At 36.1% G+C, this 13,962-nt stretch overlaps 1 protein-coding gene, 1 long non-coding RNA gene and 1 other non-coding gene across 4 annotated transcripts; 1 reads left to right on the forward strand and 2 right to left on the reverse strand.

The window, feature by feature from the left end:
- Positions 1–5,900: 5,900 nt before the first annotated feature.
- On the reverse strand, positions 5,901–6,483 carry LOC133732665 (uncharacterized). The gene is made up of 2 exons (XM_062160246.1): positions 6,035–6,483; positions 5,901–5,925 (listed from the first exon to the last, which is right to left on the reverse strand). Exons 1-2 carry the CDS (start codon positions 6,481–6,483, stop codon positions 5,901–5,903), a joined length of 474 nt encoding a protein of 157 aa, XP_062016230.1.
- A 1,974-nt stretch (positions 6,484–8,457) lies between these two features.
- Positions 8,458–8,530, reverse strand: TRNAF-GAA (transfer RNA phenylalanine (anticodon GAA)). Its single transcript has one exon. It is a non-coding gene; the product is annotated as a tRNA-Phe (tRNA).
- A 2,111-nt stretch (positions 8,531–10,641) lies between these two features.
- On the forward strand, positions 10,642–13,621 carry LOC133744319 (uncharacterized). 2 transcript variants are annotated; one of them, XR_009863412.1, is made up of 5 exons: positions 10,642–10,808; positions 11,256–11,337; positions 12,136–12,301; positions 12,936–13,046; positions 13,176–13,621. It is a non-coding gene; the product is annotated as an uncharacterized LOC133744319 (long non-coding RNA). The 2 variants fall into 2 exon arrangements; XR_009863411.1 differs by having other exon boundaries at positions 12,861–13,046; positions 13,176–13,620.
- Positions 13,622–13,962: the final 341 nt, after the last annotated feature.

Consider the following 13,962-nt stretch of genomic DNA (forward strand, 5'->3'; position numbering starts at 1 on the left):
GTATCCAGATGTCGACTTTAAATCATCTGGATCCTGCTTGTAAGAAGCATCTGTAAAACACTCTACCTTCAGTTCTTGATCTTCAACTCTTCTATAGACTAACACATGATCTCTAGTTGCTTTCAAATACCTTAAAACCTTTTTCCCTGCAACCCAATGTTCATGTCCTGCATTGGATTGAAACCTGGATAGCATATTGACTGTAAAAGCTATGTCAGGTCTTGTGCAGACCTGAGCATACATTAAACTTCCTACCAGCCTTGCATATGGAACATTTTCCATGCTTTTCTTTTGGAAATTGTTCTGTGGACATTGACCTTTGTGAAGCTTATCACCTTTTGACATTGGTGATTCACCATTTATCCCTTTCTCCATGCCAAATCTGTGCAGTATTTTATCCACATAATGCTTCTGAGATAACCCCAACACATGTTTGCTTCTGTCCCTCTCAATTTCAATACCAAGTACATAGTGTGCTTCTCCCATATCCTTCATGTCAAAATTCATTTTCAGAAATTCTTTGGTTGACTTCAACAAAGCAACACTGTTTGTGGCAAGTAGAATATCATCAACATACAAAATTAAAAATATCAAATGACTCCCACTGATCTTGCAATATATGCATTCATCAAGTTTATTCTCTTCAAATCCAAAATCTGTGACCACTTTGTCAAATTTCAAGTACCATTGTCTGGAAGCCTGCTTTAATCCATAAATGGACTTCTTTAAACTACAAATCTTGTTCTCATTTTCCACATATCCCTCTGGTTGAAGCATGTAAATTTCTTCCTCCAAGTTTCCATTCAAAAAGGCTGTTTTGACATCCATTTGGTGCAGTTCCAAATCATAATGTGCCACCAAAGCCATGATGACTCTAAAAGCATCCTTGGTTGACACAGGTGAGAATGTCTCATTGTAATCCACTCCTTCCTTTTGGTTGTAACCCTTTGCAACCAATCTAGCTTTATACCTCTCAATCTTTCCATTTGCATCTCTTTTGGTTTTAAATACCCATTTGCAACCTATAGGCTTCATTTCTGTTGTTCTTTCCACCAAGTTCCACACACAATTCTTTGACATGCTCATTAACTCATCCTGACAGGACCCGCCCCGGATTTCATCATGAAATCCGAAGTGACCCTGCGGGGCCCACCTTAGAAGAAATTCTACCAAAAATTTGGCGGAACTTCCCCTAAAATGGGCTACCCAAACCTGTAGAAAACATTTACACTTCTCAATCAATTCATCCTTATACTCCTGGAGCCACCCTGCTCCCCAAATCAACATCAGCCTCCAAATAAAAAAAAAACACACATCTCAACTCGAATAGCATAAATCCCATAGGTAATCAGAGCAATTCTAATAGAAAGGTATAAGAGGAAAACCTAATTCAAAGGCAGATGCGGAAGCCATGCTGTTGACTATGCCTCAACTCCGTGTACGCCCGACCTCAACCAATTCGCCTGCAAACTGGGCATTTGAAACCGAAGGGCCCAGGGGAAAGTACATAAAATACGTTAGCGTGAGTGGACAAAAATAAACAATTTTTAAAACAAATGGATTTTATACTTTCCCACATTTATTTCCTTAAAAACTCTTGATGCATGCAACGATTTAGAAAACAAATCACGAGAAGCTCCGCTCAAGAAAAAAAAAACCGACTAGCCCCGCTAGTCACAAACAACTGAGAGGAAAGATCGAAACTCCGATACTCAATAGGATAAGACCAGCTCCGCTGGTTACATGGAAATCAGACTAGGCCCCGCTAGTCGAGAAATGATAGGATATGGGAAAGAGATATCACCATACGGGAAATTGAGCCTCCCAGGCTCTACCTACCCTCAACTGCCACTCACACATAGATTGTGCGAGGAGGAGAACTAATAACCTCAACTGCCACCCACGTGAGGAGGAGAATAAATCACCTCTACTGCCACTCACCAACACAAAGTAGGTGAGGAGGAGAACAAGCTACCTCAACTGCCACTCACCAACACAAAGTCAATGAGGAGGAGACCTAATCACATAACCCGCGTATGGTGAGGAAAAATCATCGAAAACCAGTAAATCCATGTAGCTTCCCCACATTTCTCATGAGATAGAAACCATGTATTCAACGACGTGACCCCGCACGCCAAGATTACTCTCAATCTCAAAATGGATAAGTGAGAAATAGGAATAAATCGACCGCGTGTCCCACACGCCCAAATATTCTCAAATCCGTAACCAAAACCGGAAATTAGTATAAGCAAATCTCAATTCCAAAAAAATCTCTCAAAAACTCCAAGAAACAAACCAAATCCAAAAAGAATCATTAATTAGGCATTCCCAATGCCAAAACCGAAAGTCAATAAATAAATGAGAAATCCAACTCCATCGAAAACTCATCTCGAAAATCTTCCAGGAGCTTAACTCGGTGATTAGGGATATACTTAATTCCGGAAATTTACCTCGGAAATAAGGAATTCATCAAATAATATTATAAATCAAAACCATGATATAATTCGAAATCAATTTCCGAAAAGTAATATGAATAATCACTAGAGCATTATTTTAAGAAAATAAATACATGCATCGATATTTAAAACAAAAGTCCACTCACAGTACTATTCCGACGATCATGCATTCGTGTTCCGTCATCGAGCAATAGCTCGGTACGTCGTCCTGTACACAATTATATTTCGTGAATAATTCTTCAATAATTTACTACAATTCCTAAAATCAATTCCTCATAATTTCACCTCCCAATTTTCCTCGGATTTAGCCCAAATTATACCACTAATACCAATTCGTTAATTTAAAGGTTCCAAGGCAGAACCGAGAAATATCCGACGGCCGGATTCTCGTAATTCGATAATCGAAACCCTAAACTTCAAAAATTTATAATTAATTCCAAGTTTCTCCAAAAATCACCAAACTTCACATACAAGCTCTACAATATTTATAGAATTTAATGGGCTAAAAACTGGAATTAAAACACAGCCCAACACGCCTCCACGCCCCACCCACAGTGGTGGCGCGTGGGTCCCACGCGCCGGCGGCCACCACCTCCGATGGCCACCAAAAATTGACAGTAGCTGCAAAACAACAAACCCAACAAATTTCTCAACTGCAACAAGTCCCAATTTTACCTTTAAGAGCTCGGATTAAGCCGATGAAGAAAACCCAGAAATCAAGCTTCGGACCCTAGGATGTTCTTCGTCGATTCGACCTCCACGATGCAAATCGGAGCAAGAGGCCTTAGGGGAAACGTTCGCCGGCTCAAGGCGCTCCTACGGTCCCAATTTGGTGGTCGGAAACGGCCGGAAATGGAAGATTTGCCGGAAAAAGCCAAACTGCCCTATGAGGAACTTTGTTTCGATTCAAGGTTTCTCGGCCAAATCGCCACAACCTAAGGCTACTAGGGTGCAGAGGGGAGGGAGGAGCTCTTGTGGTGGCCGGCTGCACGCCGGTTGGTGGCCGGAATGCGCGGAATCGAAGGGAGGAAGAAGGACCCGAAAGGGAAAGAAGAGAGTTTGGGGGAGAGGAGAGAGAAGGTAGATTTCCGGAAATGGAAATCTACCACAGTAACTTTCTATATATATAGAAAGTTACCATGAACAATAACGTTCACATTTTCGCTTATAACTTTCGTATGCGAACTCTGATTTTTACGAACCACATATGCACGCGCTCGGTTTAACATCCTCTACAACTTTCGTGAAGAAAATTTTCTCAGATTTTGACCCGAACAAAAAGTCATATTCTAACCCCCCCCCCTAAACTGTAAAATGATAACTGCGAACGGTAAAACGTACCGTAATTCACATACACATAGTAAAAGAGGTTAAATCGGATATGGGGTGTAACACATCCTCCATAGCCAATTTCCATTTTTCTTCATTGACAGATTGCATTGCCTCCTTGTAAGAAATAGGATCATTATCTTCTCCCAAATCAAATTCTACCTCAGTAGAAAATAAATGATAATCATCAGAAATTGCAGACCTTCTTTCTCTTGTTGATCTCCTGGCTGGAACTACTTCTGGAACAGCTTCAACTGCTTCATTGCCACCTACTTCATTCTCTTGAAATTCCACATCATTATTTGCTTGATCTTCAACTACTGCAGCTGGTTCATTTTGCATGATTTCAATTGGAATTTGATTTCCAATGATCACGTTTTCTTGAGTATAAGGATTATCTTCAACCACAATTTCTGGATAAACAAACCATTCTTCAAAATTCTTCTCATTTTGACTTGTGCTTGATGCATCTATTACTGCCTCACACTGATCAAATAGCTTATCAAAGAATGTTGCTCTATTTGTCTCAAAAATCCTTTGACTTCTTGCAGAATTATAAAACTTACCCCTTTGATTTTTCTGCATATCCAACAAAAAATGCTGATATTGACTGTGAATCCAACTTATCTTTCTTCCCCACATCATAGACTCTTGCCTCAGCCTTACATCCCCACACATGAAAATGGTTTAGGCTTGGTTTATATCCAAACCACTGCTCAAATGGAGTATTTTTCACAGCTTTTGTAGGAGTTCTGTTACTAATGTAATTAGCTGTCTTTAAGGCTTCTCCCCATAAAAATTTTGGTAGGCCTGATCTAACAAACATGCTCCTAACCATGTTCATTAGGGTCCTATTCCTTCTTTCAGAAACCCCATTCTGTTGAGGAGTGTAAGGTGTGGTGTATTGAGCAATAATTCCACACTCTTCCAAATATAAAGCAAAGGGTCCTTTATGTTGTCCCTTTTCTGAGTATTTGCCAAAATACTCACCTCCTCTATCCGATCTCACCATCTTAATCAATCTCTCAGTTTGTCTTTCAACCTCATTTTTGAAAATTTTGAAGCAATCCAACACTTGTGATTTTTCAGAAATGAGATATATGAAACAATATCTTGAAAAGTCATCAATAAAGGTGACAAAATATGAATTTCCACAAATGGTTTGAACTGGAAATGGTCCACACACATCTGTATGTATTAAGTCTAAAAGATGCTCACTTCTTTTAGAATTAAAATTTCTGGAATTTGTCATTTTTCCTTTCAAACAGTCTATGCAAGTTTCAAAATCATTGAAATCTAATGCAGGCAAGACATTTTGTTTAACTAGTTCCTGCATTCTAAATTTTGAAATGTGACCTAATCTCTTATGCCACAGAAAAGAAGATGCATTTTGCTTGAACTTTCTTTTGACACCAGAAACTTTATTTATTGAAAACACATCAGTAGAACAACTATTTTTGCAGAAAACTTCATTAACACAATTAACATGTCAATAGCCATCAATGATATCAGCATTACCAAAACAGAAATCAGCTTTATAAAACAACATCCTAATATTATTACTTGAAAAGCTAAAATCACCATCTTTTACAAATTGAGAACCAGATACTAGGTTTCTCTTTATTTCTGGAATACAATACACATTAGATAGTTCTAACACAAATTTATTCCTAAACAATAACTTGACAATTCCTACAGCTTGAACTTCTACTTTTTGTCCACTTGCAGTACATACTTTAGTCTCATTCCTTCTTGGGATTGTTATTCTGGATAATCCCTACAATGAGTTCACAATGTGAATAGGTGAACCAGTATCAAACCACCAAGAATTGTCAGTTTCAAAACCATTTGACTCAACAGAGAAAACAGATTTGAGTAAAAAGTTACCTTTCTTATTCAGCCAATTCTTGAAGCCATCACAGTCCTTCTTGAAATGTCCAACTTTCTTGCAAAAGAAGCATTTCACTTGACTTGGCGATGCATTGAGAGATTTACCCTTGGTGAAGTCAGATTTCACAGGGTTCTTAGATGAACTTCCCTTGAAGTATTTTCCAGAATTTTTCTTAAATTTGGGTTTTCCCAAGTAATTCATTGGGTTTCCCATGTAGTTTATGGTCATCTTGAGTACTTCAGTCTCCTCCTGTACACATATGGAGATGAGTTCATCAAGACTCCATTTTTCCTTCTGAGTGTTGTAGAGACTCTTGAGATGGCTGTATTGGTCTGGCAATGAGTTAAGTAGCAGATACACCAAGAAAGTATCTTCAACTGTCACATTTAGGCCTTTCAACTTTCCAGCAGTGTCTATCCCTTGCATAATGTACTCCCTGATGCTTCCTTGTCCATTGAACCTCATCTTGATAAGTTTATTCATCAAATTTCCAGTCTCAGCTTTGTCAGACACCTTGTACTTATCTGCAATGGAGTTGAAAAACACCCTTGCATTTTCAGAATCTGCAATTCCTCCCTTCACTGCATCTGTCATGCTTTTCTTCATGCAGATCAAGGCCATTCTATTATGCCTATGCCACTGCAGGTACTTGTCCTTAGTCTCCTTGCTTGCATTAGCAGCTGGCTCCTGTGGTGGATCCTCCCTTAGCACATGATCAAAGTCCAGAATTCCCAGGTTCAATTCAATGTCTCCCTTCCATTTCTTGTAGTTTGATCCATTGAGCAGTTCAATGTTATTGATGCTCATTGGAAAATGCAGTGCTGCAATATGTATTGATGTATTCAGTATGGTATCTATATACCATTGACTCAATATAATTTCCCAATTGCAATTGATAATTTGCATTTCACACAGCGTATATATTTAAGATAAACATTTGTCAAAATAAGAGTGATATCATTTGTGATATACAATCTCAAAAGACAACTAAAAGTTCTTTCTTACATATACACATATCATCATTCTGATTTAATTGAAATGACTTCTTTGGAAGCATATAACAATTCAAATGATGTTATCTTGATTAATGTTTTCTTGCAGAAAACTATAATGCTCTTTTACTGTGACTACTTTGATAGCATACAGTATAACAACATTGGTTCCTTATATGACATTTCATAAACTTTAACATGTCAATCTATTCATGACTACTGTGGTAGCATATGAACTTCAATGAAATTACACAACATTTATTCTAACAGATTTTAATTATGCATACAGGCTTTATCATATTAATATTGCAAATTTTAAAAATAACCTGATCAATACAATCATATAAGCATGTATAGCATTCATGTAATCTCATAATCATAGATATATCAATCTTAGTCTAAGCATAGATGCTCTGATACCAATTGTTAAATTAAAACTTAGCCTACTGCAACTAATATGCAGAACAAGTATATAAACTAAAACATATTTCTATGTCAGACTAGGATTAGATATAGAGTTCAAGTAAATGACTAGTTTGGTTGGTGTTGTCCATTCCTTCTCCAAGATCCATACGATAAGTTCTCTTTGCATTGATGGGAATGTATTTATAGAGAAACGTTTATGTTCTTGCAGGGGAATCAACAAATCTGATAAACAGTTTTATAACAGTTTTGCAGTTTACAGCAGTTCCTTCTATCAAGGAAACTGCTCATAACTTCTTATCTATTCAGACAAGCCCTTATCCTAATCAATGCATAACTTGAATATTTAAATTCAAATCAGATGGCTTTAATCAAGTGTTTATTAATGATTTTACAACTCAATTAAATCACCAATGTTTTATTAAATCCCAATAACTTAGCTCCATTCTCTTTGTCTGCTGCTGCTGCAACTCGTGTGCATACCAGCTTTATATATCTAGTTCAATATGATCTTACATGGAATCTTTTATGATAATCATCCACGCCTGAAACGTATCTTAATGCCTGAAAGTTGGATAGGCTGGCCTTTACGTAAGGATTATATTGCCCCCAATTTTTATGAAATACAAGATGCTCATTGAATAATCAGAAACAAATATTCACTTCTACAACTCCAGATATTAAAAGAATATTTGGACGTTCTCTTATAGATCAAACAGAGTAATTGACGTTTCATTCATTAGGTGGGCTAAATAAATAAATAAAAGAATTAGAGGGTTCATTGAAATTCTCAAATTTTGAAGATACTTTTTCGGATGAGCCGAGCCAATATGATGAAATTAAAAGAGTTCCACATCATGAACTATGTACCGCGCACATCACTTAGAAAGGCTCTAGAAAGTAACATAGGAGGAAATAAAGAAATAGAATATGAAAAATATAAGGAAATGAAAGAGGGTCATATTCTATTTGTACTGTATCTGAGATCAATCTTGGCTATTCCCGCCCTTCACCTCCCCTAGACGCTAGACTCTATTTTTTGGTCTTTCAACTAAGCAATTGTAATTCACCATTTGGAATATGTATGAAGTAGTAACATTTTTTTTTATTGGTTGAGACACAAACAAATAAAAAAAAGTAAGAGGAAACAAAATGGAGTTCGTTTCCTTTGTATACTTTAATACACAATACCCATCGTTTCTTTTGCCTGCTTTATATACATAAAACTTAATTAAATTAGTAAGGGGTATAGCTCCGACACTTAGATGGATAAGTATGTATCATGATCTATAACTAGAATACTGAATATGTATGTCGACCCATATCAATTAATTTGTAGAATATATACCCATACAAATTACTCATGTGCCAGGAACCAGATTTGAACTGGTGACACAAGGATTTTCAGTCCTCTGCTCTACCAGCTGAGCTATCCCGACCATTCACGACGCATCATCCTCATTTTATTTTAATATAGGACTTGGGTCTATGTCAATTAAAAAATGAAAAGATATTCCAAAATATTATCCAGGCCCTGGTAGAATTTCTTGTATCTTCAAAAAGAAAACCTTGTAAGTTTCAATACAGTACAAATAGGGTAAAGCTATGGTATGTTAACATTTCTCATACATCAACTATTTTTACCACTTTAAGGACTCATGTTACCACTTTGAGGACTAATATTATTATTTTGAGGACTCATACGGTAAACTAAGAAAATTTATCACTTTAAGGACTCATGTTACCACTTTGAGGACTAATATTATTATTTTGAGGACTCATGTGGTAACTAAGAAAATTTACCACTTTAAGGACTTATGTTACCACTTTGAGGACTAATATTATTATTTTGAGGATTCATTTTACCACTTTTAAGGCAATTGTATGCATGTCATACGTTAACACATTGTAGAATTTTCCGTACAAATAATACAAATAATGATATGGATTGTTTTTTTTTTTTTTTGATCAAGAAGAAACTTCATTAATAATGATATGGATTGTTAATTATTTTAATTTAATACATTATTCAAAGATGCTCATTTGCATTTGTACACGTATCATATATATCACACACAAGGCTTATGATGTGATAAGAAAAAAAAATTCCGCTCGGATCGGTTTGTGAAATAGTAGAGTGAGAATCATTGCGAACCATAACCAATTTTGAGTCACTAATTAACAAAATAAAATGAGAAGATAAATAATTAGGGAGGCAACCAGGTCTTTTTGGGGATAGAGGGATTTGAACCCTCACAATTTCTAAAGTCGACGGATTTTCCTCTTACTATAAATTTCATTGTTGTCGATATTGACATGTAGAATGGGACTCTATCTTTATTCTTATCCGATTTTGTTCAGGCATTTCAATTTTTTTTTAAAATAAGTATTCTATTGGAGATGCCCTTAGGTGGTAGGGAACTAGGGATCAGACCAAAAAAAACAAACATATATAGGTCCTTCTGAAAATCGCACACAGCATTACACCTCCATCTCAAGATTTTCTCCAAAATTTACAACTCGACAGCTTCCCTCTCACTCATAGCCTCCTCCTCTCTGATGCTCCATTTCTAGTTTTAGGGTTTCTCCTAGGGGTGGGCACTTTGTACTGAAAATGCGGTTACCGACCCGAATCGCACCGAAAAAGCGGTTCGGTAACCGCACCGAACTAAAACGGTGTCGTTTCATGGTCACACCGCACCGAACCGCATAAAAGCGGTTCGGTTGCGGTTTCAGGTCATAAACAGCCCGATTTAAACCGACCCGCACCGAATTTGTTTTAATTACATTTTATTTGTTTATTATTTCTCTATTGATGGAAATGTTGGTTTTAACTATATAAGAAATCCATTTTTATTTAGGTTTTCAGTTTGTAATAAGTTGCTATGTTTGCTTGATCATTGATATATATATATATATATATATATATATATATATATATATATATATATATATATGGGTTTGTTAAGTGTTCAAATATGATCTTTCTGCAAGTTGCTTGATATTTGGATGACATTTGCCAATTTGTGCGGACTCTAAATGCATTCAAAATTTATTTATACCTTATTGAAACAGTTAGGTAAAAATAAGCATGATTTTGGCCCTCTCTTTCTAGTTGAAATTAATAAATCGGTCCAAATCGAAACCGACCCGCACAACACCGAAAAATGGTGTAACCGAAATAATCGGTTCATCCCTTTTGTAATGCGGTTGCGGTTTGATATATAGGCCAATCGAAAAAAGCAGTTTGGTTGCGGTTTGGGCCTTAAACCGAATCGAACCGCACCGCGCCCACCCCTAGTTTCTCCAATTGAGAACGGAACTGATCCCAGCATGTCCTTAACCCCATTGCCTTCGATTTCCGGTCTCTTCAAGACCGCGGAACCCAAAGACCAAATGCCGATCGTGATGCGGCAGCGCAAATGGGTTTTTTTATTGTCAGGGCAAATTTGTAAATTTGTTTACCAAAAAAGCCCAATCTGAAATGGGCGAATCGCCCCGACCCAAACCCAACGCTACCCCAGACAAGTATATATATTTGGTACCAAATTTCAAAACCACAGAGTCGGTCCGCCATTAGAGAGAGAGAATCGGAGAAACGATAACGTCCTAAGCTTCACTCTCTCTCTCTCTCCCTGAATTCATTCTCGTTCTTCTTCAAATCTGACCTACTGCATTTTCTGAAGAATCAAAGCACAGCTTCACACAAAACTGGAGGTATAGATTTGATTTTCCTCTTCTCTCAAACACTGCAGCTTTTCTTCTTCATGCTTGTTTGATATTTCGATTCCTAGATTCAAACTAGGCATTCAAATAAGTATTTGAAATTGAAACCTGAAATTGAAATTGAAGCCTGAAATTGAACTTAGTTAACTTGCTTTTTTATTTTTACACGGTGTTTGGCTCCTCTTCTTCTAGTTTGCGTCTTATCAGTTTTAGATCCGGTTTATTTGACAATGAAATCAGTGATTTGAAGATTGAAATTGAAATTGAATTTCCTTTGTATGTAGTGTTTGGCTCCTCTCCTTCTGGTTTGAGCCAGCTACTACATTAGGAGGATGACGATGACGATGATGTTGATTCTATTTCTATTTATCTTTTTCAGTTAGTTTGATTTGAACTGTGACATGATTAGTTCTCTTAATCGTAATTTTCATTTTATAGGTAAGCTTCACATCCTCTGGTAACAGCTTGATTTTTTGACTTCATCCTCTGCTCTAGGCAAAAGTCTTCAGCACTATAGAAGGTTGGTGACCTTAGTCTTATCCAGGTTTCAATTTCTTTGAGTTTTGTTCATGATGCATATATAGTCTGCACTGTGATTTATGTATTCTTCAACATGTATTTATAGTTTACTTTTAATTTTTTACATCAAGTTTGTGTTGTCCTTTAGATTATCATAGGCGCTTTGTATAAGTTTGTAACATTTCTATCACGATGGACATATACAATGCACATCACCAATATGCAGCACTCGTTAGTTAAGAGCAAATAACAGAAAAATGTTGATAAAATTCCAAACCAACAGTTTTCATTTACCATTGAGAAAATGAAAATGGAAGGCCATAAGGAAACCTATTGCAATTGGAAATTCATATTAAACCTTCAAGATCAGCAGTAACAACCAATAAATGTCTGATGATGTTCAAATAACATCTATGTTGTTGTTGTGCTTGTCCCCAGTACATGCTATATGTCTGCCTTTGTGGTTTTATTGGCAATATTTAATGCATGGATGTGTATCATTTTCTACGTTGTACAGAAAGCTTGGCTTCAGAATTGAAAGGTAGGGTATTGCAATTGGAAAGTCATAATTAAACTTTTAAGACCTATATGTCTAATGATTTTAGTTTAAGGTCTGTATTGTCATTGCGCCTGTCCCCCATATATGATATATCTTTGCTTTTTTGGGTGTTGTGGGCATTGTTCAATGCATTAATGTGTATAAGAAACATGGCTCCAAAATTGGAAGGTTACGAGTTTGGTGAGACAGTTGCCAGGGGTGAGGTTATAGTTGTTATATGATTTTTTGTTCTTCATGTAGGGTCCTGAGGTTAGGAGTGGAGATGTACCACAACCAATTCTGCTTACAGAGGGACAAGAGTTTAACTTTACAATTAGAAGAGGAGTTAGCACAAAAGATACCGTTAGTGTAAACTATGATGACTTTGTGAATGATGTGGAGGTTGGAGACATAGTTCTGGTTGATGGTAAGTAGTATCTTGTGGGTGCTAAATTGGTAGATGAGTTAATTTGGTTTGCATGTCATCTAAGTTGATATGGTCTTGTTGTAAGCATGCATGTTGCTGAAGTTTTAGAAATATGGAAAGTTAAATGTTGACTCTTTTGAGTAATTTCGTATAAGAGATTGAATGCCCTTGTTTTGTGCATGTGGTTTGGTGGATTCTAGAACTCTGTCATTGGGATGAGATTGAAGAATGTATTGATTTATTTCTGTGATCAACTTTGATGGGAAAAGCCAGACTATAGAGTTAGACTAGTTCTTTTAGTGTGCTGGTGTTTGTTAACCTAAAGTAGCTGGGACATTGTTTAGGCAAATAAGTACCTGATCTATTCCAAATTGTGAGTCTGACATCATAGCATGCCGTTATCTGACAAGAGAATAAATCTGTACTTACGTGTATATATGTCTTATATTTGACGTACTGAGTTTGTTATTTTACCAGAAAACTACCCAAAACCAACTCTGATTTTTCCTTATTAAGAACCATTTTATCCAATTTTGATGAAGTGCTTTTTCCGATCCAGTCAACAGAACATCTTTCATCTTGTTAGCCAACTGAAATATTCAATTATGGCCTTCTCTATCGGTCTCTTCTACAGAAAAAGACTGGGAAGATATCAAGTTTGGAGTGGACAATGGAGTTGATTTCTATGCTGTCTCATTTGTAAAAAGTGCTGCGGTGGTTCATGAGTTGAAAGATTATCTCAAAGGTATTTCTATGAGTTCTATACACAACAGAGTTGATTCTTATTTTCAATCTCTTATCCATTTTCAGTTAATTTCTTCTTGGCTCTTCTATATGTTATTGACTCCTAAATTGAGTTGTGTATTTCTTGCAGGTTGTAATGCAGATATTCATGTTATCGTAAAAATTGAAAGTGCAGACTCTATACCAAATCTTGATTTCCTTTTTTGTTCAAAACAAGCACTCTAATTTATAGGGATGGTAGGAGGGAAGACTATTGTGCAGTAATGTATGTCAAGCTGCCCCTAGGATTTCTTATGAATACAAGGAATTTCGTTAGTTTCATTCTAATCTTTATGTAGAAACTCATGAAATGTTGAGATGGAACATGATGATTGGATTCTATTTTTTGATCAACAGGAAATAATATTTTGTTGACTTTGGAAAGGTTTTTGCAAAATGCTATAGAGTTTAATACATGCTTTTTAGGATGGAACATGCTCCCTCATAACCAAAAAAGCATAGTCTAATTACTTTAATAATTTTTAAAATTGTCTAATATTAATTATATGGTCACCATAATTTATAAAAACTAATGGTTAAGAATAATCTATATGTCTTCTCAAAAAAAAAAACAAAGAATAATCTATATGTACATAAAAATATTAAACTAACCATAAAAATAGAACTTTAACTATTTTATATTACTAAATAATTAGGGCAAAAAATGATTTCATGTCCAAATTAGCCATTCTACAAACAAAAAGCACAAGCCAGTTTTGAGTTTACCAAATACTTTGCCACTGCTTTTGCCACTGACAGCACTAAAAAATCAGTTTACCAAACATTCAGCTGCTTTGCTTTTCAGCCACTTATTCTCAGAAATAAGCATAAGCCAGCTTTTTCTCAAAGACAGCCATACCAAACATAGCCTATTCTGA

Source organism: Rosa rugosa, chromosome 1 (genome assembly GCF_958449725.1).
Source record: "Rosa rugosa chromosome 1, drRosRugo1.1, whole genome shotgun sequence".
Taxonomy (NCBI): domain Eukaryota; kingdom Viridiplantae; phylum Streptophyta; class Magnoliopsida; order Rosales; family Rosaceae; genus Rosa; species Rosa rugosa.

What these genes read in the sequence shown, in the direction of transcription:
- LOC133732665 (XM_062160246.1), bottom strand. Translation starts at nt 6,483, where the DNA reads ATGAGCATCAATAACATTGAACTGCTCAATGGATCAAACTACAAGAAA. An exon ending in GTTGAAGATACTTTCTTGGT is followed by an intron (nt 5,926 to 6,034) that starts GTATCTGCTACT and finishes ATATGTGTACAG; the next exon opens with GAGGAGACTGAAGTACTCAA.